The sequence below is a fragment of the Lineus longissimus genome, chromosome 18, assembly GCF_910592395.1.
Source record: "Lineus longissimus chromosome 18, tnLinLong1.2, whole genome shotgun sequence".
NCBI lineage: Eukaryota > Metazoa > Nemertea > Pilidiophora > Heteronemertea > Lineidae > Lineus > Lineus longissimus.
Genome location: NC_088325.1, coordinates 9,122,505 through 9,148,456, shown reverse-complemented (window position 1 = coordinate 9,148,456; position 25,952 = coordinate 9,122,505). Strand labels below are relative to the sequence as shown.

Sequence of the window (25,952 nt, the reverse complement as noted above, 5' to 3'; positions counted from 1 at the left end):
AACTAGCTCATGAAAAATTTTGTCCAGATAAGGGCCAAGTGTACACCTTTTCAAGGAAAGGCCAAATGAAATTCGACAATTTCAAAGCCATGTGCGCGAGACGGCACCTGATAATATATGATTTTGAAACTTGTCTTACGCCATGCGAATCAACTCTGAGTGATGGTTCAACCCGCCATATGCCCATCGCGGTAGCGGGAAAACGTTTCTGCGTCAATCCTGATTACGAATACCGAATACGTGAAAGGATCGAGTGAAATGTACGATTATTTGTTGCGCAAGGGTGTCTTTTGCTACGAATATCTTGACAGACCATCAAAACTTCAAGGGAGGCAGCTTCCGCCGGTCGAGGCAAATTTTTGATTCGCTAAAAAAACAACCCATTTCATCGGAGGATTACGAGCATGCAACAAAGGTATGGCGAACAATGAACTGCAAGACCCTTGGTGATTATCTTGTAGTCTATCTCCAAACAGACGTTTTACTACTAGCCGATTGTTTTGAGAAATTTCGTGCCATGTCCATGAAACATTTTCATTTAGATCCAGTAAAATATATATCGGCCCCTCAAATGACATTCGATGCCATGCTCAAAATGACAAGAGTTCATATAGACTTGATAGAAGACCTGGAGCAATATCTGTTTGTCAAAAAAGGCATTCGTGGAGGTGTCGCTTCCATTTTCCAACGACGGGCCCACATATCTGTTGACGATGATGATGATGCTGAAGAGAAGGGGGTATTTTCAGGAGAAGCAGACAAGAAGAGTGGCGCGCAGATATTTGCCCTCGACGCGACGAATCTCTACGGCTACTCCCTCAGTCAAGATTTACCGCACGGAAACTATCGCTGGATCGAGGTTGACGACCCGAACGAATTTGATGTTTTGTCTTTGTCAGACGATAGCACTACAGGATACATACTGGAGGTGGACCTCGAATATCCTACTTGTCTACACGATTCGCACAATGACTTTCCTTTAGCGCCAGAGAAACTGTGCATATGCCCTTCGCAGTGGAGTCCGCTAATGCATGTTTTGGCGGGAAAACTAATGGATCCCTCACAAATACGAAGTGCCGCCACCGGAGAAAAACTGATTCCTCATCTTGGACCGAGAACAAATTACATTGTCTATCTGAAAAACCTGCTATATTATCTTCAGCTGGGCATGACGCTGAGCAAAGTGCATAGGATTCTGGCTTTCGATCAGTCGCCCTGGATGAAAGATTTCGTCAGCTTCTGCACGGAGCAGAGGAAGGCCGCGGCAAACAGTCCCTTCGAATCTGACTTTTGGAAACAAGCAATTAATTCTTGCTACGGGAAATTCCTCCAAGACAAAACAAAACACATCAATATGAGTCTAGTGTCGGACAAGAGAAAATTCCTAACAAAAACGAGCAAACCGAATTTCAAGTCAGTAACCATTTACAATAGGAAACTGGTAGGCATACAAATGAAACCCCGCAGCATACTTCTGGATCGTCCCATCACAGCGGGAATGGTCTGTCTCGAAACAAGCAAAATGAAATTGTACAAAATGCACTATGACTTCATTAAGCCATTGTACGGGGACCGGTGCCACCTGTTGATGACGGACACGGAGAGCCTGCTGTATTTCTTAGAAGAATATGAGGGGAACGTGGACGAGGACTTCTTCGCGAACCGACGCTATTTCGATCTGTCTAATTATCCGAAAGACTCGCCCTACTTCTGCGAAACAAACAAAAAAGTTCGAGGTACTTTCAAGCGAGAGGATGCGTGCGATCCCATTGTGGACTTTGTTGGTTTGCGTGCAAAAATGTACAGCACAAGACATCGGTCGGAGGCAGTCACCAGCAAGGCGAAGGGTTTGCCCAGATGCGTTATGCAAAGCATTTGCTTTGAGCAGTACGAAGATGCGCTATACATGAACACATCTTCACAAGCGGCACCCAGTACGTGTAATTTTAAATCGATTAGGTCGAAAAAACTAAAGCTTTATACATTAACGCAAGAGAAAAAAGCTTTGTCACCATTGGACACGAAACGCTGGCTGTGCGAAGATATCATTCACACATTCGCCTTTGGACACTACCGCATCAAAAACGAGTAAAAAGAAGTCAGGGAATCACATTGTGACAAGGACAAATATCCATAAGTGTATTAGACGCATCTCGCCGCATCATGAGTTCGACAAAGAATACTAGAAGTACAAAAAACATACGCTGCACCATAGCAGTCTGCAAACGGTGCAACGTTGATGCGACGAGATTTAAGGTGACACCTGGTTTCACCTCTATTTGAAGAGTAATCGTCAAAAGTGCATCAGTTTACTTGGGGAAGACATCGCAGATTTTTTGATGAACGTGGAGAAATTGAAGAAGGCCAGTAACAAGGTTTTCAAAGCAGAACAGCAAAACGGAGAAGGCGATGGAAGGGGAAAGGGGCAACAGCAGAGAGCAGAGCTTCGTTGTAGACAAAACGAAGAACAAAATGTGGAGGATGAGTTTTTTCAGACCGGTGATGCTAAAAAAGCTCCCCAAACGAGAGGAAGAAAAAGAAAATACGAGGAAAGCAGTGAAAGCGAACAGAGCGAAGAGCAGGAATCTCCCCATAGCGAGGGGACTCTCGTTTCGAGTTGGTACCAGGAGCAAAAAAAGGAGCGCAAAAAACATATCCTTTTAAGTCGGAACCTTATTCGGACAGCGTGGCAGACACAAGTGCTTCCAGCGGTAGTGAAAATGAGAACAATGAAGATGAGGCGGTCATTATCGTAAGCAGTGACTAGAGATCCATCGATAAGTTTTTTACACTATTTAAAAGAGTGATAATGGGTGAAACGAACAAAGACGAAAAAATATCGTATTAATCTTTTCTTGACGGAAATTTTCACGGAGCCTGCAAATTCGCCGGCGGCCTTTTCCTCGCTAGAGAGACCTTATAGGGAAGCGAGGGGAATCGATGATCAGTGGCAATTAGACTTAGTTTCGCTCGATAAAATAGCCGCTCGCAATTCGAATCATAAATATCTGTTGACCGGAATCGATGTATTTTCACGTTTTGCTTTTGCGGCACCCTTGAAAACAAAAACTGGCCGCGAGGTAGCTTCGACCCTGGAGGATATTTTCAGAATACTAAAACGCCAACCGCGACTTATTCAAGTGGATCAAGGCGGTGAGTTTTACTACGGTGCTGTACAATGCCTTTTAAAAAAGCGTGGGATTAAACTATTTTCCGTCTACAGTCATCCCAAAGCAGCCCTAGTGGAGAGATTCAATCGAACGTTGAAAGACAGAATGTTTCGTTTGTTCACGCAACGCAATGCACACCGATGGTTGGAGGCACTGCTCGATTTGCTGGCTGCTTACAATGCAAGCGTTCACAGAGTAATCGGTATGAAACCCAAGGATGTGAAGATTAAACACGAAGAGTATTTATGGGACAAACTGTACGGAAAGGAATTTCCGAAAAAGCCATTTTTCGTTTCCAAATCGGGGACGTAGTTCGTATCGCTCGAATTCCCACCAGCCTGTTTGAGAAAGGATCGACTGCCAAATGGACAGAAGAGTATTTTGTAGTCGCACATCGCAGAGCGACAGAGCCACCCACCTATAAGCTGCATGACTTACAGCAAAAACTGATCAAAGGCTCGTTTTATGAACATCAGATGCAGAAAATTGAGATGCAAACGGATGAGCAAACCTATCACGTCGATATTTTAAAACGCCGGAAACGCAAGGGAAAACTCCAATTCTTCGTACACTACAGAGGCTGGCCGTCGAGTTTTGACGAATGGGTGGACAAAGGACAAGTGACTCCCCTTACATAACAGAGGAGGGGTCACTCGTCGATACGAAGGAAGGAGGCCTGAAGGCGGTGAGAGATTGCCAGGCCATCTTCGATCATCATCAGAGCTTGCTCGCGTTTCATATTAATTTGACTGTGAAAGAAACTTATTGAGACGGATGTCCACATCATCTCATCGTATACTGTGAAAAAAAAACAATTACACGAGATGCCCTCTTTATCATGATGGAAGAGGGGCAAAGTTTCGACGGCAGACTTGCTTTGCCCTTTGAGGCCATAATTCAAGGGGCGCCCTTGAGCGGGAAAACAGAATTTACTATGCGATTGATCGAAAATGCCAGTCGTATCTTCGATAGACCATTCGACTACATATATCTCTTCTATGGGCAGCCAAGTAAAACCGTGGCTGAAATTGACACGACGAGAAAGCGAATAATGCTAGTTCAAGGACTTCCCGAAAATATGGACGATTACATTCAACCGCAACAGCACAACGGAGAGCAGAAGTTCGGATTGCATATCTACGACGATTTAATGGAGGACGTCTCGAAGAGCAAAGCTATTTCCGATATGGCGACAAGAAAATGTCATCATAATTCACTTTCCTGGATAATTCTGATGCAAAATATGTTCTACCAAGGCTCGGAACGCATTACTCTACAACGCTGCGCCCATATTTACGTGCTATTCCATAGTCCATTAGATAATCTACAGCCCGTCATCTCGGCTCCAGGATTATGCCGGCCAACCAACGGCTTTTCATGGAAGTTTATGAAAAGGCAACTTCAAAACCGAACGGATATCTTTTCGTCGACGGCACTCAAAATAGTCCGGAGGAGATTCGCTTCAGGACAGACCTTTTCGGAGACTATCAAAGAATATTTGTACCACGAAAATTGTACAACAATAGCAAGCGAATTTGGCGAAAAAACCGCTAAGAACAATGTGATAGGTTTCGCTTGGATGCGGTGTGTGAGAAGACAACAATAAACATTGAGTCAAAAGAGATCGTTTCGTGCAATTATATATTACCTGTGCCAGTATAGTTTAAGATGCTACCAAATAATAGACACCTCATGGAGCAATTAATTCGGAGTAAAAAGAAGGGGAGACGCAAAGGAAAGGGGAGGAGACAGTCTTATAATAGGCAGAGTCTCCCTCGCGATTCCACTGCCGCCGAAAAATATCGATTTTTTATCGCTCTTGAGCAAAACTAGCAAAACGAATCAAGCAGAACTCATGGAAATCGCCAACGCGGGGCAAATGGACGCTTTGCTCGAATGTATCCACAACGTGGGTAATAGAACTATGAGCGGCATTTCAGCGGATAAGATCAGGAAATTGCAGAAACACAGCTCTACGGTACAGAAGCTCTTTCGCCCACGAACAAGCCTGCAGCGACGCAAAGACATACTGGCGACCGAAGGCATCAAAGGAGGATTCTTGAGCGCCTTGATTCCACTGGCCGTTTCGGCGATTGGCAGTTTGATCGGTGGAATCGGCAAATAAGTCTTTCCACCGTTTTCGAAATATAACTTTAGCCAGCAAAATGGCCAGATATTCGAGACAACAGGACAAAGGGGGATTCGAGGAATGTATCTTAATTCCGTTGGAAGTCTACAAGCGTCTTTGTGCGATGGTCGGTGCAGACATGCCGACTAACAGCTACGATTCATCAACGGCGAAAACCTTTAACTCTATCAGCAACGAGGCAGCATATGACAAGGAGGAGGAGGAGGAGGAGCCTTCATCGGATCGACTGTAAGTGGCGAAAAAATATGCCAATCTACCGGCCGATTTAAAAATGAAACTTTTCAGTCAGGCTCGAAGAAGAGAGACAAAAGCTTTATTCGATCGCATAGCGGATTACGGGGAAAAGAATGTACTCGATCTGATCGCGCCCACTTTGAAATTACACCACCCCTTTATTAAGGACATTATGAAAAATTACGTAAGACGTCACCGTTCAACGATAGACTGGGATCCGTTCAGCTACGAATTAATAATCGAGGGAACAACGTTACCCAATACAAATATCGTACGAAACATTGAATTCCTAATGAAGCCGGAGAGCATGAACTACGTTGTCCCACCGGGGGCCACCGAATTGATAGATGCCTTCTTGAAGATCGGAGTGCCGCCGGGATGGATAGCCTATACGCCGGAAATGAAGAGACCGTCTACCAACACACCCCCACTACTATCAGAGGAAAAATAAAACAAAACCGCTGATGAGGACGGTTCCCAATTGACACCAATTCAGAACGCTATTACGAAGTCAAAATTGTTATCTCCACTCGTGGGGCGCGCCTTGGAGGAGAGCATTAGCACAGAAGAGGGTGTCTTTTCGCCTTTGATGAAGGCAAAAAAAGCAGCCCAAAGGAAGGAAACATCGGTTATGGGCTTGCCAATACCTCTATCTTTTGCCATTAGTCCACAAGAAAAAACTACAAGTGCACCAAAATTGTTTAAGGATTCAGAAATACCGAAGCAACGACGCTCGTCACGTCTGAGTAAAGCCAGGGAAAAGGCACTCAATATACTCGGTAGTATAAAAACAACCCCTGTACAAACTGTGCCCAATTGGTCCCAAACAAATCATGGAGTCCTCTATTGGAATCAACAGCTAGTCCGGACAGAAGTCATAAAGAAAACGAAGAAGAAGAACAATCGGACCGCATAACCAAGTGGGAAAAACGCACCTAGCTCTTAAAGGGTTTGTGAGGAGAAAATATCGTGTTTTCAAAAACAATAAACAAACATTCAGCCTGTAAAATCGTTCGAGGACAAATTCATCATGGTGCTGGTTCCTTACCTTCCGGACTTAAACGCATATCGAAGACACTATCAGACGGGTTCTGGGCTTCCCGTTTTTCGAGGAGATAGCTTATACCAGCATGGGCATGGACTCGGATGCATATTCAGCTCAATATTCAAAACAGTGGTTCCGATGCTGAAAAAAGTCGTGGTTCCTTCCATAAAAAAGGTAGCCGTAAGCGCTGGAAAGTGCCTCTTAAAAGCGGGTGCTCAAGCGCTTTCGGACGTGGTGTCCGGTGAAAAAGATATTAAAACCGCCCTGAAGGAAAGGGGAAAAGAAAGCTGACACGAAATCGGACATAACGTTAAAAAGCAAGTTGTTGGCGGGATCAAGCGTCAAATCTTAGCGCCGGATAATACAGATGAAAAAATTGGGCGAGAGTTTAACGGCCAAAAGACACAAAAAACAAGGAAAAGCCCATGTGGGGGCCCAGGAGTCCCAAGGAGGAAAAAGGAAGAGAAAATCGCGTAAAAACCGACGACAACGGCAGGGAGGCAACATTTTCTTCAGCTAAAATATAAGAGCTATCATGTCGCTATTGGATACGGACTCTTGCGATTGCGGACGTAGCGAATTGGAACTCTTTGAAGTTAAGCCCACACAGACGAGTATAGAGGACAGTTCATTCAAAGAGTTCCATCCCATCACTTCCCTGGACAAGGGTGGTCCAATTGGAAGACGAATATTTGAATTTGGGAGACAGCTTTTTATATCTGAAATATAGGATACTGGACAAAGATGGTGCAGTACTCACGACAGCGGACCCATTTCCCGATAAATCGCTGGTGTTTCCCATCAATTATTTTATCGGAAGCTATTTCAAACAAGTTGAGGTATACGCCAATGGAAGACAGGTTGGGAGCACGGTCAGATGTACGGTTATCGATCGTATCTCGAGTCCACCCTCTCGTTCTCGAATGCAGCAAAAAGTGACCAGCTCCAAATTGGCGGATATTACAAGGACACAGCGAACCCCGATCTACAGGGTAATACCGCGAAAACAGGAACAAGTGCAAACAAAGGCGCCAATGCTCGCTTTAAGTTGACAAAAGGCAGTAAAACGGTAGAATGCCTGGGGCAGATTCACAACGAGAAAAAAAATAATTCTGAGTCAAGTAAAACTAACGGTAAGATTGGTTAGACAAGACCCCAGTTTTGTCTTAATGGCCAAGGATAACACCCAAGATAACACGATTAGTTTGGAGGAAGCGATTTTGAAAATCAATCTCAAAACTATTGCCGAACATGTTCGCCTTAGCCATGAGGAACGTCTTTTGCAAGGACCCGCCAAATATCCCGTAACATCGGTTCAAATGAAGTTTTATACACGTGGCGCCAACCGTTCGGATTTGTCAGAAAATAACTTGTTACAGGGTCGTTTACCGGGAAGAATTGTCGTAGGATTGGTGGAGTCCGACGGAACGCTGGACAAGAACCCGTTCAACTTTCAACACTTCAATGTGTCGAGTATTACGTTGCGACAAAACCGAACGCCAGTACCGTTTGAAACGATCAAACTCGATTACGGCAACGATCAGTTCCTACCCGGTTACTTCACGGTATTACACGGAACTAACGTTTGGGGAACTGACCAGGGAATAGGTATAAACGCGAACGAAGATTATCCGAAAGGATACGCTCTCTACGTCCTCAACATGCAGATGATTAAAACGGTTCCAATTTCAACTTGGTACGTGAAGGAAACATAAGTCTTGACATTCGTTTGAAAGAACCAGCCGATAAGAGTATAACTATTGTAGTTTATATGGAATTCGACGCTATTGTGGAAATTGACAACAATCGCACAGTCACCTTCAATGAATAATAAGGAAATCGATCGTATTCTCAAACGACATTTGGAAACACGAAAAACCTTGGTTGAAGTTTGCGCGGCTGATACACTGCCGTTAGAGCCAAGAGACAGAAAACCATGTGCATACGTTGTGAATACGGACATCGCTTCCGGTCCAGGCAAACATTGGATTGGCTTTTACTTTTCTCCAAATCAAATACCCGAATATTATGATCCGTACGACTTTTTGCCAGCTGTATCAACATTCTACGATTTTCTAGGCACAAGAAAACATTACAGGCGAAATACACGCATGATCCAAAACCCACTCAGCACACGTTATTTACTACATTTCCAAAAATGTAGAAGCCACACCATGCGGGATAATAGTGAACAGTTTTGATAAGAATCGTTCAAACATTTGCCGCTGATCATAAACCAGTGTTCGATTCCAGTTTCCTCCATTTCCACATCGCAAAAAGCTTAAAAGAGATATTGTGTGGGGCAGACTGACAGCATATATAACAAGCGCATCATGTATCCATTAATAATGTGTATCTCTTCTTGTAAAATGAATATTATTTGTAGAACTTGTTGGCTGAATGCATGTAAAGACCATACGCGAGCAAGTATAGATTTTTAAATTGAGTAATTTTTTTTTCTGACGAACTGATTAGCAGTTTCCTAAAAAAAAAATATTAACGAATTAGATAGTTGCACGCGTGTGGTTTTTAACAGTTTATTTAGAGCTCATCTGAAACCCCGATATAGGTTTCATTGCTTACTATGCAACTTATGTAAATGTCAAAAGAGTAAGACCAATGAAGAAAATAAAATGTTTCTTACCTGTGCTGTTGTGAAGGATGCAGTCGATCAGACGCTAAAATTGTCGCGCTAAAGATCGGGAGATTGTTCCCGCAAAACATCGGAGCGTATTAGGAAAAAGCAACGCCGGATCAGACATCCTTCATTGCTGCATTCTAGACTCAGAATAACAGTAGCTTCATCATCAGTTTCATTATAATAGTGCTTATTAAAACACAAAAATATTGAATGCAAATATATATAGGCCATTGTATACTCTTATAGACCTTAATAAGAAAGGTATACTCTTGTATAATAAAGATCAATGGAAAATGCCGACCAACTTTATATTAATGAGCATAGCCAACTTGAGACAACTATTTTCATGACGGGTGAGCTTCTCCCGAAAATCATGGCAAAATGCGCCATGTACGGCAGGCATCTTCCATTGAGTGTTGATTTTAGAATCGGAATATATTAAGCATTCTATAGGGCATTTATAAAAATAAAACTCGTATACTCGAGCGGTGAACATGCACGTAGACCAAGAGCATTAAGAATAAGATGTATTCCTCTATATAGTGAGCCATGCAAACTCTCAGCCCGGGCACACATACAATGTACATGTGTTGCATGGGAAACAGAATAAAAATGCATAAGCATGTCTAAAACTGCATTTTGGTCACGAGGTCGGACGCGCCTGGGTCTTTAAGCATATAAAAATGTTATGCATGAAGAAAAATCTAACAAACCGATGTGAAAAGACAACAGAAATAAAAGTGTTTTTTTCAAATCACAAAAACGTCGCATATGAGTTATTCTTTCTTCATGTGCATGTCAAAATATCCAGCCTTCCATCAGGAAAAGGGTGGTGCAAGAGCAAGGAGGATACCGCGGTGACGTCACGGCTTTTCCAAGATGGCGCTGCATATTGTAAACAAACTCGATCCACGGCCAAGGGAAAATCAAGTCATCAAAAAAGTTAGATTTTTCGCATCAAATCAGAGTTATTAGTACTTTTCTGCTATGAAATAAGTCTTCAGACAATAAGCTATCATTTGAATAATGAAAAGTGCTGTTTTGATGGGGAAAAATAGGGTTTTTTAAACCAAATAGCAGGGCACCGCTCTTCCAAAATTAGCGATGGTTTCAAAACAGTCTCCCAGATATGGGGCAATCTCTTCATTATCATAATGGGATTTGGAGGCATGTTTACAGATTTTACAAGTTCGAGACCTGTAATACCTAAAACTCGCATAGATCCCCATAGATCCCCTCTATTTGTCGAGTTAGCGCCCCTGTAAGATCATGCATTTTCGGACACTACAACGAAATCTTCCTGCGGATATCGCGGTTTCGGTGATGATTTAAGGAGAAATTGACTGTTCTTAGAGTTGTATGGGACAGAAATGTGTTCATACTTCATGAATACATGAATATATTATGATATGGGCGGGCTTCTAAGTCAAAACAATAACAAACTCAACTGCATCTCTACTGTATATTGCGTAGTGCATTGCCTAGTGTATTTCGTAGTGTATTTTAGCGGAGACATTATTCCCGCACTTTGGCCACGCCAAACGTCTTTTTTATTCGTGGAAGTTAATCTGCTCTGTAAATTTTATTTTACACAGGAAGAATCCATACTAGGCATTGCAATATTTCATGTCTATTGGTGTTTTTGTGTACAGGAGCGCACCAGACAGTGAGACGTGGATATGTGTTCAGTGCTGGTGCTGTCAGTAGACTGAATCTGATTGGCTATAGCGATCACTAATATGGGTCGGGATCACGTGATGTGACGTCACCGCGGTATCCTCCTTGGTGCAAGAGAGTTGTCCTGTCCTCCTCTTCCCGCGCTATACGAACCCGGCCACCATGCGAGACGAAGAGGACAGACCTCGTTGCTTTTGAGCTAAACAGACATTGAGGATACGGGGCCCTAAAATGTTGCGACGAGTCGAGGCAATTCGCGTCATATTTTTAGCTAAGATGAGCAGTCAAAGACTAGGATCGGAGAGTTGTCCTGCCCTGCTCTTCCCGCGCTATACGAACCCGGCCACCATGCGAGACGAAGAGGACAGACCTCGTTGCTTGGGAGCTAAACGGACATTGAGGAGACGGGACCCCTAAAATGTGGCGACGGGTCGAGGCAATTCGCGTCATAATTTTAGCTAGGATGAGCAGTCCCTATGCATAGTTGATGACAAGGATTGCCTAGACACTGATAACATCCCAGTTATAGCAACATAATGCTTTAGTAGGCTATTTGCCCCGAACAGACTTTCCCGATGGTGGAGACCCTAATTGATCCACACTCTTCGCTCCGCTCGGCTTGTGACAGCAGCCCGTAAAACCTCAGGAGGAGCGCGAATAAGAGTGCACATTAATCTGTGCTCGTTGCGGCATCGGGCTGCTTGTACTCTGCTACGCGACGAATGCACTCCCGTGGACAGCGCGGACGGACAGCACCGAATTTTTGAGCGCTTACACGAAGCATGGAAAAAATTATTCAAGCACAATATCACGGGAGGGCATTTGTCGCGGGCGTCGAATGATGCACCTTTCAACGCCCCGGGACCCACGGACTTTGGGCCTCGGATTTTGGGCGTTGAAAGGGACATTATACCTACTACTACTTTACCCCTACGAAACAATGGCGAGAACGCAGTTGCACAGCCTACAATATCTGCAGGAGACTTGATAGATTTTTCTGTATGTGCCGAAAATGCCGCAGCTTGTAACAATTCAGAAAACCAGGACATTGGGTGAGGTCAAATCTCAGAGTTTACTAAGTGTTAACACCAGTTGTTAAGAAAGTGTTCCAAAACCCCGAGATTTGACCTCCTCACTTGACTCCTAGTTAACACTTTCTTAACACCGAGTTGACACTAAGTTAACACTTGGTAGACACCTAGGGAACACTTTGATCGCTCAGGTGTTCCCTTAATCTGAGGAAGTGGCCAAGTGTTAAGAAAATGCATTACAGATCGTGTACATCAGGTGTTAACCTCCTGGAGGTTAACACCTCTGAGAGGTCAATTCTCAGAGTTACAAAGGCAGCCATGTTTGCGATTCCTATGTTTCAAGTTGTTGCCCTAAGACATAATAGAAGAGCAGAGAACTTTATTCGAACGCCTGCCTACAGTGGAGAACCGATTGAGCGGCATATGAGGCTCAACCAAGAACAATTTGATCACCTTGTTGATTATTTTCATGGATGGAGGCAGGCTAATCACCAGGGGAATGGCCAAGTCAACGCAAGTACATCTTCAAGAAGAATGAAAACTTTTTTGCACTACCTCGCTTCAGGAGGCTTTCACAGACAGGTCGGTTATGCTGTTGGTTATGCTAAGCCAACTGCAATATTACATGTGACTGAGGTTTCTGACTTTTTCTTTGACATAGCTGCGCGTCATATTTCATTCCCTGAGCAGGATGAGTTTGATCAACTGGCCCAGCCTCTGGTTGATATCGACGGAGTTGAGCGGCAAGTGATTCTTTTCATAGACGGCGTTATTGTGAAAATCCAAAAGCCTGATAGGGCTGGTGATGCGTATTACTGTGGGAGGCCGGGGAAATGTTGCGACTCCATCAACGTGCAGTACGTTGTAGATCGATTTGGCAGGGTAAGACACGTTATAAGCGGAGTACCTGGATCGACGCACGACAAAACAGCGGCCGAGTGGTCTCGAGAATTGTTCGACTTCCTTGATCAACTTCCAGAGGAGTATGTTATGCTTGGTGATCCTGCCTACAGGAACCTGCACCGATCTGTGCTGATTACTTTTACTGGAAATAATCTTCGACAGGAACAACTAGATTTTAACAACAGATGCACTCGACTCCGTCAAATAGTTGAGAGGTCTATCGGATGTACTGAACTGATATGGAGGATCAATCAGCTAAAAGAGAATAGGTACGCTGCGAAATATGGCCCTGTTTTTCCATCAAAATGCACTGTAGCAACATGCGTGTTACACAACCTTTACACCAATTTCTTGGCTTGAACCATATGTGAAAGACAAAGACAAAAGTAAAATAACTGAAAATGATTGCTTATTCTTAGTATCCCCAATTTAGTAACTGAAAGAGAAGCCTACTTGGCTGTCCAATCTGTGGCATGTCACTACTTGTAAACAAATCCTGAACCAAAAATATGATGGAATAGTCATGGCTAGAACTGAAGAAACAAAATAGTCTGTTATCACACAACAATTGTACCTCTCTGTTTTGTGGGTGTAGTATAGATCAAGCCACCACTATAAAGAGCCATCTATAAAATTAACTAAAACTAATTCCTTGCTGTTAGCGTGACAAATCGCAGTTTCTGTAACTGTTTTCATCAATAAAATGTTGTTCACTCAGCAATCATGGTAATTAATTGCATAAAAAGAGTCTTGTCTGTATGACGGGACTCGGTGCTTGAAAAATCCGGTATTGAGCGGGTTAGTAGGGACTGTAATTTAGTTGGTATCAGGTAATTGTTCAATAATGGTTATTCCTCTCGCCTCCAACACAGCAGCACGGAATAAACGAATCTCGTACACAAGTTCACGGAGCGTATCCCTGATTTCTTTCTTCAAGTCACAAGTTTGCTCTTGATGTTGCACAGAAGAGTTCATGAAATCACTTTCGTCCCTGGCCTTCTTTCCTGTGGTCACCGGGGGCATCATTTGTGAAGCAGGACGTTTTTTTCCAACACTGGTACTGGCATCGGTTCCTGCCTGAACAGTTGGCGTTCCAGACCTTGATGTCGAAGGGGATGGAGTACTCCTATCTGAGCTGATGACAACACCGCGGTCATCTGGTATGCTGCAGTTTTCATCGCTAGGGGTTTGGGGTCGGGAGTTCGTTGCAGATCCTGGCCTAGTGATGCCGGTTGGTGTCATAACAATTGCAGGTCTGGCTGCCCCGCCCTTCGGATAATAAAGTCGATGGAAAGAGTCAAAAAGTTCAAATAATTCACGAGAGTCCTTGAGTTTTAAACCAGGGTGCATATCATCTGTTGCAGCCTCTGAAGCCTGCTGTGTCTTGATGGCATCTCGATATTCCTTCCCTAGGTTCTTAAGCATATTTTCAACCACTTCGGCGTGGGTACCAACGTGGTTCCCTACTGCTGCATAAAATTCCTGGACCAGAGCATTCTTCTTGGCACGACGAAATGCCTCATGGTGATCAATCATGTACTCAAGAGTTTGCATCCTCTTCTCGAGTGTCCACTGGAAGCGTTTCTTCCCCTTTCCGTCCATGATGACTGCTCAGATGACAGACTTACACTAAAGATCTACGCATAGTCCAATTCAACCTCTCTTCAACATGGGCAAAGTGCCAGACCTGTGCAACCAGGAAACCAAGTGACACTAACATCATTATGTAACTGTGGCATGGATTATTTACCACTGACATGTGCCAGGCTTGGCACCTTGCCCATGTAGAAGTAAAGTATCTAGAAGGTGTTAGGAAAGTATTATTCAAGTGTAATCTTGGTGTAACCCAGGTGTCACCAAGGTGTTAACCTGAACTTGGTGTCTAGGGTTCAGGTTAACACTTTTCACAGAGATTACACTTGGATAATCTTGGTGTAGAGTTAACTCTGAGATTTGACCTCACCCATTTACTCCGGAAATCTGAATGATGCAACCGCTGTTCTTGAGGATCTTTATTATTTGTGGTTCGTTGTCGTCAAAGATGGGTATTTTGATGGAAAAATGGGCAAGGCAAAACGTGGTTTCAAATATGATGTTGTTTCTAATTCTACACTTTTCGAACAATTCCACAAGGGCCGTAACGGGGCCAAAGACAACAATATCTCCTGAACATCCTCCCCTTTCTCGATGTGCAACGTCATATCGACAGTCCAAAACACAAATTTACGATTGTCCAACTTTTCACAAGACTGCACTTAACGCGATTTGAAACTTATCCTGTAATTGTCCTAATGCGCGATTCGCAACACTAATATTATCCAGAACTATCTAAAACGATTTTAACTTTTAATAAAACTGTCCAAAGTCAACGCGATTCATAACGAAATTGTCCATAAACTCCACATGATTAGCTAATGTTAATAGCTAAGAATGTCCATATATTTCGCGCAATTAGCTAATACTAATAGCTAAGAATGTCCATATATTTCGCGCAATTAGCTAATACTAATAGCTAATATAGTCCATATTACACATACACTTAACGATTCGTATCGTATCCTTAGAGACTTGAACATCGACGAGACTCGTTTATGCACATTCTAGCGGACAGAGTCTGGTGATAGGACGCGGCATCACGTGTTTCCCGATCTGCACCTTGGCCACCCTGACATGGCCATCTCCGCCAAGACATACTTCGACCACACGTCCAAGCAGCCACTTTCCTCTGTTCGTATCTGGATTGACGACAAGAACGATATCGCCAACTTCAATGTTCTTTCGCTCCTGGGCCCATTTGCTTCTTGGATGTAGCATTGGAAGCCACTCTTTCATCCAGCGTCCCCAAAAGTGCTTCAGCAATCGTTGAACATGTCGCCATCTCTTCCTTGGGTTGTAGGCGATGTTATCAGCAGCTGCAGGTGCGAACTCACCACCAATTTGACCATGTAACAGGTGGTTCGGGGTTAATGGTGTGTCGTCATTAACGTCTGCGGACTGGTAAGTTAGGGGCCTGGAGTTTAAGAGGGCTTCTGCACCACTAAAGGCAGTCATCAGCTCTTCATCGTTTATGTCGGCGTTCCCCAGGATTGCTGCAGTGGCTTTCTTAGCGGCTTTAATCATGATCTCGTGGACTCCTCCAAAATGTGGCCCGAGGGGAGGGTTGAACGTCCACTTGATCCCTCTGACTGCTCCGTGTCTCTCAATCATGTCTTCGTCAAACTGCTCGACCAATTCCCGCAGCTCCCTTTCTCCACTGACGAAATTTGTACCATTATCCGAGTACATCTCCAACGGCACTCCTCTCGGTTCATCATCCGGTTGAAACAATGCAGGAACGAGTCCGTGTCAAGGCTAAACGCCATTTCGAGGTGTACGGCTCTGGACAGCAAGCAAGTAAACAAGCATAAGAAGCGCTTGGTTCGGATCCTGCCACGGTCAAGTAAGGGCCACCGAAATCCACGGATGTTCGAGCAAAGGCTCGGAGTGGTAGCCTTAGTCTAACTCTTGGGAGTGGCCCCATCAGTTGTGTTGTCGCTTTAGCTTTTCTTCTTCTGCATTCGTAGCATGACTTCCCGAACTCTCAGATAGCTTCTCTTCCTGCTGGTATCCAATACTTTGCAGACAATGACGCTAATATGTGATTGACTCCGGCTGCATGGTTAGCTTGTTCATGATGAAACCTTATGATCAGCGTTATCACCCAACTCTTTCGTGGCAGTATCACAGGGTAACGCACATCATAGGCAAGGAATTCAGCCTTCTCAAGTCTGCCGTTGCTCCTGAGGATACCATCTTGATCGATCATCGGCCGTAGTCCCTGAATCCTACTGGCAACTGGTAAAGCTTTCTTCTTCTGTAGGGCCTTGTACTCGGCCGGAAAGGTCTCCAGCTGGGCTTGTCTTATGAACTGATGTTCGGCGTCGTGGATCTCCTCTGCATCGAGTTCGCCATGTCTCCTTTGGCCTACTGGCTGCTGGCAGTTTTCTACAAAACGGTGGACCCAAGCAGAAACTCTGGTTAATCTGACCCAGCTAGAGTAGCGCTCTGGGTTTAAACGCCAGTCTTGAGCAACTCCTTCATCAACATCTTGCTTGTTTTTCTCCTTATCTTGCGGTTGTGGTTCCTTCTGCACTGTAACAAAAACTCCATTTGAGCTTTTCTTCCGCTCACTTGATGGCGACTTGTCTTCTCCGAAGTTCTGTTCTGGCCATTTAGAATGATCTTTCAGCAGGAATTCCGGCCCGTTCCACCAATGAGTGTTGTCTGATAACTCCTTGACTTTTGCTCCTCTTGTTAAGATGTCAGCAGGATTCATCTTTGTTGGCACGTGCTTCCACTGATCTGGGCAGGTCTGAGTCTGTATCTCTCCGATACGGTGTGCGACAAACGGTTTAAACTGTCTGCTCCTACCCCTAATCCACCACAGAACATTAGCACTATCGCTCCAAAAGGTTACGTCCTGCATTGGTAGCTGCAAGGCTGCGATTACGGACATAGTCAAATGCAAGGCGAGTGTCGCTCCCATCAGCTCAAGTCTCGTAATGTTGGTTGCAGCCAACGGGGCAACTCTAGTCTTCGAAACTATAAAATGTGATATGATTAGTCCTCCCTCGTAGGTTGTTCTCTCATAAAGTACAGCACCATAAGCATCCTGCGACGCATCAGAGAATGCATGGACTTCGATGCTCAACAGCTTCTCAGTTGAATCCAGTCTGAGGCATCTCGGGATCTTTACGAGTCCTAAATCTCGAAGATCATCAAACCAGCACTGTGCCTTCTGCTCAAGGCATCCAAGATTCCTATCGTCCCATCCAACTCCAGTCGTCCAAATCTCTTGCATAAGTATCTTTCCGCGTATGATGTAGGGCGATATGAAACCCATTGGGTCAAAGACTTTGGCCAACTTTTGCAGGAATGTCCTCTTAGTTAAGGTGAAGTTGTCTTCGACTGGTGTGGCAGTGAAGGTGAACTGATCTTCTTTCGCCTGCCAGAGAACACCAAGAGTCTTCGTGGAAGGAAGCTCCCCTTCGTCTAAACTTATTTCAGCTGCCCTGTCTTCTTCTGGAATCTCAGCTAACACGGTTAAGGAGTTCGACAGCCATTTTCTGCAGTACATCCCAGCCTTGTGCCAGAGTTCATCCAACTCATGATACAGCTTCACACCCTCTGTATCGTTCAATACAGAATCCATCGAGTCATCCATGAAAGTCGACTTGAGTATGGTGTCCGAGGCTAAAGGGAAGATTGATCTATGGCGTTTGGCATGCTCTTGGGCGACGAACTGTGCGAGGAACGGCGACGAATTGATTCCAAACACCACTCTGTTGAACTCATATTCTTCTGGGGCTCTGGTTGTGTCTAGATCTCTCCATAGGAACCGCTGGAAAGGTCTATCCTTGGCTTCAACTTCTAGTTGCAGGTACATCTGTTGAATATCTCCGACGAGAGCAACTGGCTCTTTTCTAAATCGTAGTAAGACATCGACTAGGTCTTTCTGCAACTTAGGACCCTGATGAAGTGTGCCATTTAACGATACTCCTTCAAACTTGGCAGAAGCGTCAAATACGATGCGGGTTTTCGTTGTAGACTTGTCAGGCCTGACAACTGGGAAATGCGGTAAGTACCACTTTGACGGTGGCTGCTCTTCAGCTCGTGAAACCTTGCGTACGTAGTTCTTCTCAAGATACTGCTTGATGGTAGCGGTGTAAGCCTTCGCAACTTCTGGCTCACGTAGCAATCTTCGTTCCGTGCTTGCAAGTCTCTGCACCGCCATCTGACTATTATCGGGCAGTTCAGGTCTGCCTTCTCTCCATGACAATGGAACTTCATAACGGTTGTCCTTATACACCATTTCCGTCTGTATCACTGTGCAAACTGCTTTGTCCTCCAGTGACATGTGACTACTTCCATGGTTCTCGGTTTTGGCTCCTGAGCTGTCTATCTCCCAAAACTGCTTCATGGTAGCATTAATCTCCTCTAAGACAGTATTCTTCCGATTAACAAAGAAATTCCTCTCTTTCTTCATCTCTTTTTGTGGACACCCTACACATGTCCATCCAAGTCTAGTCTTTCTGGCAATTGGCCCGCCATCCTTTCCTGCAACCTCTTTTAGTGAGAAGTGTTACTCCGGGTAGTCAACGCCGATCAACATATCTATGGTTTCTCTCTTTCCGTGTTTCGGGAATGCAATGTCTTTCAGATGTTCAAACTTATCCGCATAATCTCTCCAGTCGATGGGTGACATTATCGGTAGTTCTTGCAGTGATCATCATATCGATTCGCTTGTCCAAACTCTCTAATCCAACCTCAACAGGTGTGGTCTCGAAAGATTCTACCATTCCATTGAGCACGCTGACTGTGGTCTTCATTACTTCTCCTTTAAGTCCCAACTCTTCAGCCACTTCTGTGAAGATATAGGTTGTCGTACTTCCATCATCTAACAGTACCTTGATTTTCAAACGTTTCCTCCTGTTCTTCACAATTACTGGAACAGTGCGGAGAGCGATGTATTCAGACTCTTCTTTGTCATCAGATGTGGTTGTAAGACTTCCATAGTTTTGGCTTCTAGGTTTCTCACCACTTGCTGCAGGCCTTTTCTCTTTCTTATTATCCCTTTTCGTGGCTGAAAGACTTTCTTTTGGCAATGGGGATCGATGCAGTAAGCGATTGTGTGTTTCCTTACATCCTTCGATTCCGCACACACGACTACGTTTGCAGTCAACACCACGGTGATTACTGTTAGCCAGACATCTATAGCAAAGTTTTAGCTCCTTCGCCATATCCCATCTCTTGTCAATCTCAAGTCCTTTAAACTTGTCGCAACTCCATATGCCATGTTGCTCTTGGCATGATGAAAGAGGACAGTCCCTTTTAAATTCTGGTTTTGCTGCTCCTGCTGACCCAGATGTGAAAAAGCTCTTTTTCTTCTTGTAGTTATCATCTGATCGGTGCCTCCTGTCGTCATCTCTGCTATGTCCCTTCTTTCTATCATCTCCTGTACCATCGGCAAACCCACGAACAGCTTCATGAGCTACAATTCGGACTTGTGCTTCCTTTATGATCCAGGCATGAAGAACTTCAATCGATTCCTTATACTGGTAGTCATCTAGCCAACGATGATACTCGGCAACCATCTTTTCAGTCATTTTCTTCATCAGAACAGAGTACAACAGACGACTGTCGAGGTCACTGTAAAGGCCGGACTCTTTTAGGTTTATGACTGTAAGGTCCAACAAATCAGCAAACTTTTCTACATCTTCTTTCAGCTTTCCAGGTGGTATTGGACCAAAGTTGTGGATTTCCTCGAAGTGAAGCGCCACCTGTCTCCTATATCCACCATATTTCCGATCCCATCTATCCTTTGCCGCTTGATATGCTGTTGCTGAATGCCCAAGATGTTCAATCACTTTCAACGCTTCACCTCTCAGATGCTCCCTCAAATGCAAAAGCTTGAATTCTGCAGTGGCTGGTGCCTTGTCGATGCATGCTACAAAGGCTGCTTTCCAACTTTCATAAGACTTCAGGTCTCCGGAAAACACCAGTATGGAAACTCTCTTCAGCTGTCGCCACATGTCCTTCTCAAGCATTGAATGCTGACCAATGTTGTTGTCCTGTGTGAACTGCTGGTATCTTGGTTCTTGGCCCCCTGTGCCATAATATTGTATAGTGTTGTATGGTTGTGACCAGTCAGCTTTAATCGTGTTAGGCATACGGGTAGGCTGACTATTTGCTCCATAACTGTTGGGCGAATATGCTGGAATGCTATCAATCTGTTTTCCTTGGAATCGGAGTGGGCTCTTGTCCTTACTCGGCTGACTGCAATTGACTGCAGGCACTGCACCTTGAGTGCTGTGGGAATGCTCAACGTTAGCATTTCCAGTAGGCGCAACCAAACGATTTTGCGCAACAGGATGATTCTGGATTGGCTCCGGTGGACGGGTAGGCTTAACCTGACGATTATCAATAGCGCGGCTGGACTATAAAACTGGACCTTCTTAGGACCCTCCACTTGTCTGTTTCTGTGTCTTGCTTCTTCATCTGTTGTCTGCTTCTGCTTAACGACTGTTACTGCTGGACCGACTTTCTTCTGCTGTGGAGGGGCTGTAGTACCAGTAGCGACATCGCTTCTCCCTTGATCACCAATTAAAGTTGAACCATTACCGCATCTAGGCTTGCTGTCATCCATGGCAGGCACACCCATGGCAATCTCACCAGGGCCTTTGTCTTCCACTTGAGCTGCACCATTTCCGCCGCGAGGCTTGTTTTTACCCATGGCAATCTCACCAGGGCCTTTATCTTCAACTGAAGCTGCACCATTTCCGCCGCGAGGCTTGTTTTCACCCATGGCAATCTCTGACCAGGGCCTTTTTCACCAATGGTAATCTCACCCTTGGCTATCTCACCATGGTCTATGACAACTGCTGGTTGTTGTACCCCAACATCATCTAGTGTGCGACCATCAGTCTTGTCAGGTGTGTGATCAGCTTCTGTTGTCGTGACGTCTTTTGACCTATCTTCGGGTTCAGGTAGGCCTCTGCTCGATTCTTCATGTTCCTCTATCATTTCTATGGCCGATCCAAATTGTTGGGATCGGTGAACATTCGCAAGTGAATCCCAATTCCTTATTATGCTAGGTGTCAATCTACTGCTTGACGACTTTTCTCTTCTTTCTTCGAAATACTGTTCAGCTGCATTCTGAGAATCAGCAAATTCTTCTTCTATCTTCTCCATTTCAGCTGTGACTTTATCAAAGTCTTCGAATCTATTTTGAGACGCATACAAATCAGCCAGTGAACTCATATTGCCCATAGCTCTTTCCTGTGCTTCATCAACTTTTCTAGTTGCTGCCTGTATAAACTGACTTTCTGCAAACAATGTGTCACTATCTGAAATTAACTCTGTCAACTGCCGCCTGGCCCTGGTAAAAGCAGACTTCAACCCTGCCTTCTCTTTCCTCAAGTTCTTTTCGTACCATCCGGAGGGACGTAACCTCTGTTGGGAGCTCTCAGCAGGCTGAGCATGGCTCCGAGCTGCATCATCCTCAGTACCAGCACACATACTACTACTAGCAGGGGGAAAAAGGTTCGAATCGATTGGGCTTTTTATCTGGGACATCGCGGTCTGGTTTTCATCGGGAGTTTCTTCAACACTGTTCACAGTTTCTACGCTATTTTCGGCCATCCTTCTAAATGTTCTCTACTTAACTACGCTCTGTATACCAATATGTTCTTGATGATCTCTATTATTTGTCGTTCGTTGTCGTCAAAGATGGGTATTTTGATGAAAAAATGGGCAAGGCAAAAAGTGGTTTCAAATATGATGTTGTTTCTAATTCTACACTTTTCGAACAATTCCACAAGGGCCGTAACGGGGCCAAAGACAACAATATCTCCTGAACAACCGCTATCACTGACTCAGACACATCAAGCATCAGAAACAGTGATACGACTACATGTACATCATCAGTCTCAAGTCTTGAAGTTTGTATCACACCAAATCTACTGTATTCAACCCGTTGCATGATGACTGAACTATCGGCCGTGACGCTCTCGATGGACAAGGCCTCCACCATTTCTGACTGTGTAATGCAGTATAGCGAAACTGTTTTGAAGACCAGGAAACATGTGTGCGAAATATCAGTTCATTTTAATCCTTTTCAAGACTCAAGGGAATTAAATTTGAAATAACAGACTGACATGTACAAAAAGGAGATATACCTTCATTGACCAAGGAGGATACCGCGGTGACGTCACGGCTTTTCCAAGATGGCGCTGCATATTGTAAACAAACTCGATCCACGGCCAAGGGAAAATCAAGTCATCAAAAAAGTTAGATTTTTCAAATCAAATCAGAGTTATTAGTACTTTTCTGCTATGAAATAAGTCTTCAGACAATAAGCTATCATTTGAATAATGAAAAGTGCTGTTTTGATGGGGAAAAATAGGGTTTTTTAAACCAAATAGCAGGGCACCGATCTTCCAAAATTAGCGATGGTTTCAAAACAGTCTCCCAGATATGGGGCAATCTCTTCATTATCATAATGGGATTTGGAGGCATGTTTACAGATTTTACAAGTTCGAGACCTGTAGGACCTAAAACTCGCATAGATCCCCATAGATCCCCTCTATTTGTCGAGTTAGCGCCCCTGTAAGATCATGCATTTTCGGACACTACAACGAAATCTTCCTGCGGATATCGCGGTTTCGGTGATGATTTAAGGAGAAATTGACTGTTCTTAGAGTTGTATGGGACAGAAATGAGTTCATACTTCATGTATACATGAATATATTATGATATGGGCGGGCTTCTAAGTCAAAACAATAACAAACTCAACTGCATCTCTACTGTATATTGCGTAGTGCATTGCCTAGTGTATTTCGTAGTGTATTTTAGCGGAGACATTATTTTCGCACTTTGGCCACGCCAAACGTCTTTTTTATTCGTGGAAGTTAATCTGCTCTGTAAATTTTATTTTACACAGGAAGAATCCACACTAGGTATTGCAATATTTCATGTCTATTGGTGTTTTTGTGTACAGGAGCGCACCAGACAGTGAGACGTGGATATGTGTTCAGTGCTGGTGCTGTCAGTAGACTGAATCTGATTGGCCATAGCGATCAGTAATATGGGTCGGGATCACGTGATGTGACGTCACCGCGGTATCCTCCTTGTTCATTGACACCAGTATTGCATCTGACTTTCAGATGGTAACCATTCAATCAAAGGATGCTGTTATTTTGGAATACGTGACTGTTTCAGTGTCACAAGCAAGGATTCGTGTAAAGACTATAGAATCGTTATCAAAGAGAAGAAAATATGCTTGTCACACCAAACGTATTATGACATTTAAATTTTGGATGTATGGACGTCTACAGTTCCGTCCAGCCATCGAACTATTTTAATGATTTACCTGACTTTTGAAAGTTTTGATATCGGGTTATTGTTTCTATTCAAGTGCAGGCCACGCATGCTAGGTTTTAATTATTATTGTAACTGGTCAACGCTCTCGCTGGACTCACGGGTGTTATTTTGGAGAATCGGGCCGATTCTTTCTCGAAGGGGGAACTGTTGTAGATCCCAGCTCCGATAAGAAGTGATCATAGGCCTTAATCATTATATCACCGAGACCTGCATTTTGACTTGTGTAAGGTTTGATAATGTAGACTTTGAATATCGAATGATATTGTTTATCAGGTTGGCCTGGGCGATTTGCAATATTGCCATGTAAGTTAAAAGGGAGTATGGAGAGCGATAGCTAGGCGAACGAATCGGAATCCCGTCTTTGAGGCCTAGTGTACCGACTCAATTCCCGATTCGTCTACTAGAGTGACCGTGATATCGGAAGATTGACATCAAGAGTATATATTACTACTGATATTCACTTCGGATCTTCTATCGTTCCGAGGGAGAACAAGGACCCGTTAGCGAACTTCGACATAGGAACTGATTGTCATGTCACTGGACACAAGCCATTTCTTTGAAAATATCTCTCCTCAATCTGTGCTTTTATGTAGTTAAGCTGGCTGGTTACTGCATAGATTGCCTGGTTCCTTGAAATTATACATGTACTTTCCATTGGAGACTGAATGGGGTGTGTGACACTTTCACCAGATCTATCAAATTGAACAAATACCGATATGTTTATTTTGTGGCGGTAATCATTGAGTTTAAAAAGGCCCTCATCTAACTTGTCTCTGTATCCATACACCTGTTTAGTTACTATGTCAACATTCACTCTAATGGTAACCACAGGATTACCAAATTCCTTTACTACTTTTACTCCAGTCACCTTCTTTATGTTATCAAGCTCCTCAGTCTCAAAGGCAAGCTTCTTGTCAGGTATTATGGGTACAGGAACAGTGGCTTAAATGTGCCTTAGTCTTCCTGTGGGCAGCCGTGTTGTTGTAAGAAATGTACTTATCACATTTATGACAGTGTATCTCCTGTGTTTTATCAATCATCTTTTGTTGAATAATGTCACTCATTATTTATTGTATTTAAGTTTATTTAAACTCCCTGTATTAACCACAGAAAACCGTTTAACATTTCTACATCATTTACGTCATACGCCATCTACGTCACCTACGTAATCACGCCATCTATGTCACCGATTCATCATCGTCATATACGTCGTGTGACGTCAGATATTATAATTGTAATTGTAGTTATAATTGTAATTGTAGTTGTAGTTGTAATCGTAGTTGTAGTTGTAATTGTAGTGGCAGTGGCAGTGGCAATGGCAATGGCAATGGTAATGGTAACGATAACGGCATTGCTATCGCTAATGCTAACGGTAATGGTATTGGTAATGGCAGTAGCAATGGCAATGACAATGCTAACGGTAATGGTTACGATAACGGCATTGCTAACGCTAATGATTATGCTACTGTTACCGCTAATGCTAATGGTAATAGTAACAGTAACGGTAACTGCAATGCTAACGCTACTGTTAACGCTAATGCCAATGATAATGCTATTATTAACGCTAATGCTAATGGTAATGGTAATGCTAACTAATACAAAATGATCAATACCTAGGTCTATGTCTATGGCCGTACTATCTATACCATGTATAGATCGGACTAATGCAACAAGTACTGTTTCAGATGACAATTTCCAATTTCACAATCAGTTAAAATGACGTTTAACTCTGCGTATTAGTGGCTTCTGACATTTAGGTTTTGACACTTTAGTAATGGATATTTCAGTAAATTTCAATAAATACGTATCTTTTGACTGATCTAGACGATGCTTGGAACAAGGTTTCTTAGGTGGGTGCAACAATGTTATACGTCATATATACGTGATTGTGCACCTAGTTTGTAAAATTGCATAACAGCCTGATATTGCGGAAAATAAGCCCTGACCTCTGTCTCTCTAGCTAGAAATCCCTGACATTGATCTCATTGAACCCCTTTAGGTTAAACTTATCCAATGATCGGTCAAGATTCAGCTGTTGTCTATGTCAACAAACTATTCTATGTATTCTTATCAAAATTGATGTGAAAGGTATTTGGGACTGATTTTGACGATCACAAGTTGTCTTCGTATCAAAATGGGTCTGACGAGACTTCAAATTTGATTGTGACTATTGAAACTTGTC

The 25,952-nt window shown here is 43.7% G+C and overlaps 2 protein-coding genes across 2 annotated transcripts in view; both read left to right on the top strand.

Annotated features, from left to right (window-relative positions):
* The window catches only part of LOC135502218 (ankyrin repeat and KH domain-containing protein 1-like), a 334,848-nt gene that overhangs the window by 269,727 nt on the left and 39,169 nt on the right, over positions 1–25,952 (top strand). The gene's annotated exons all lie outside the window — the stretch shown is intronic.
* On the top strand, positions 12,275–13,643 carry LOC135502496 (uncharacterized). The gene has a single exon (XM_064795396.1). It carries the CDS (start codon positions 12,281–12,283, stop codon positions 13,208–13,210), a length of 930 nt encoding a protein of 309 aa, XP_064651466.1. The 5' UTR covers positions 12,275–12,280; the 3' UTR covers positions 13,211–13,643.

Bases quoted from the DNA above. Each gene is read 5' to 3' on its own strand.
- LOC135502496 (XM_064795396.1), top strand. From the start codon at position 12,281: ATGTTTCAAGTTGTTGCCCTAAGACATAATAGAAGAGCAGAGAACTTT.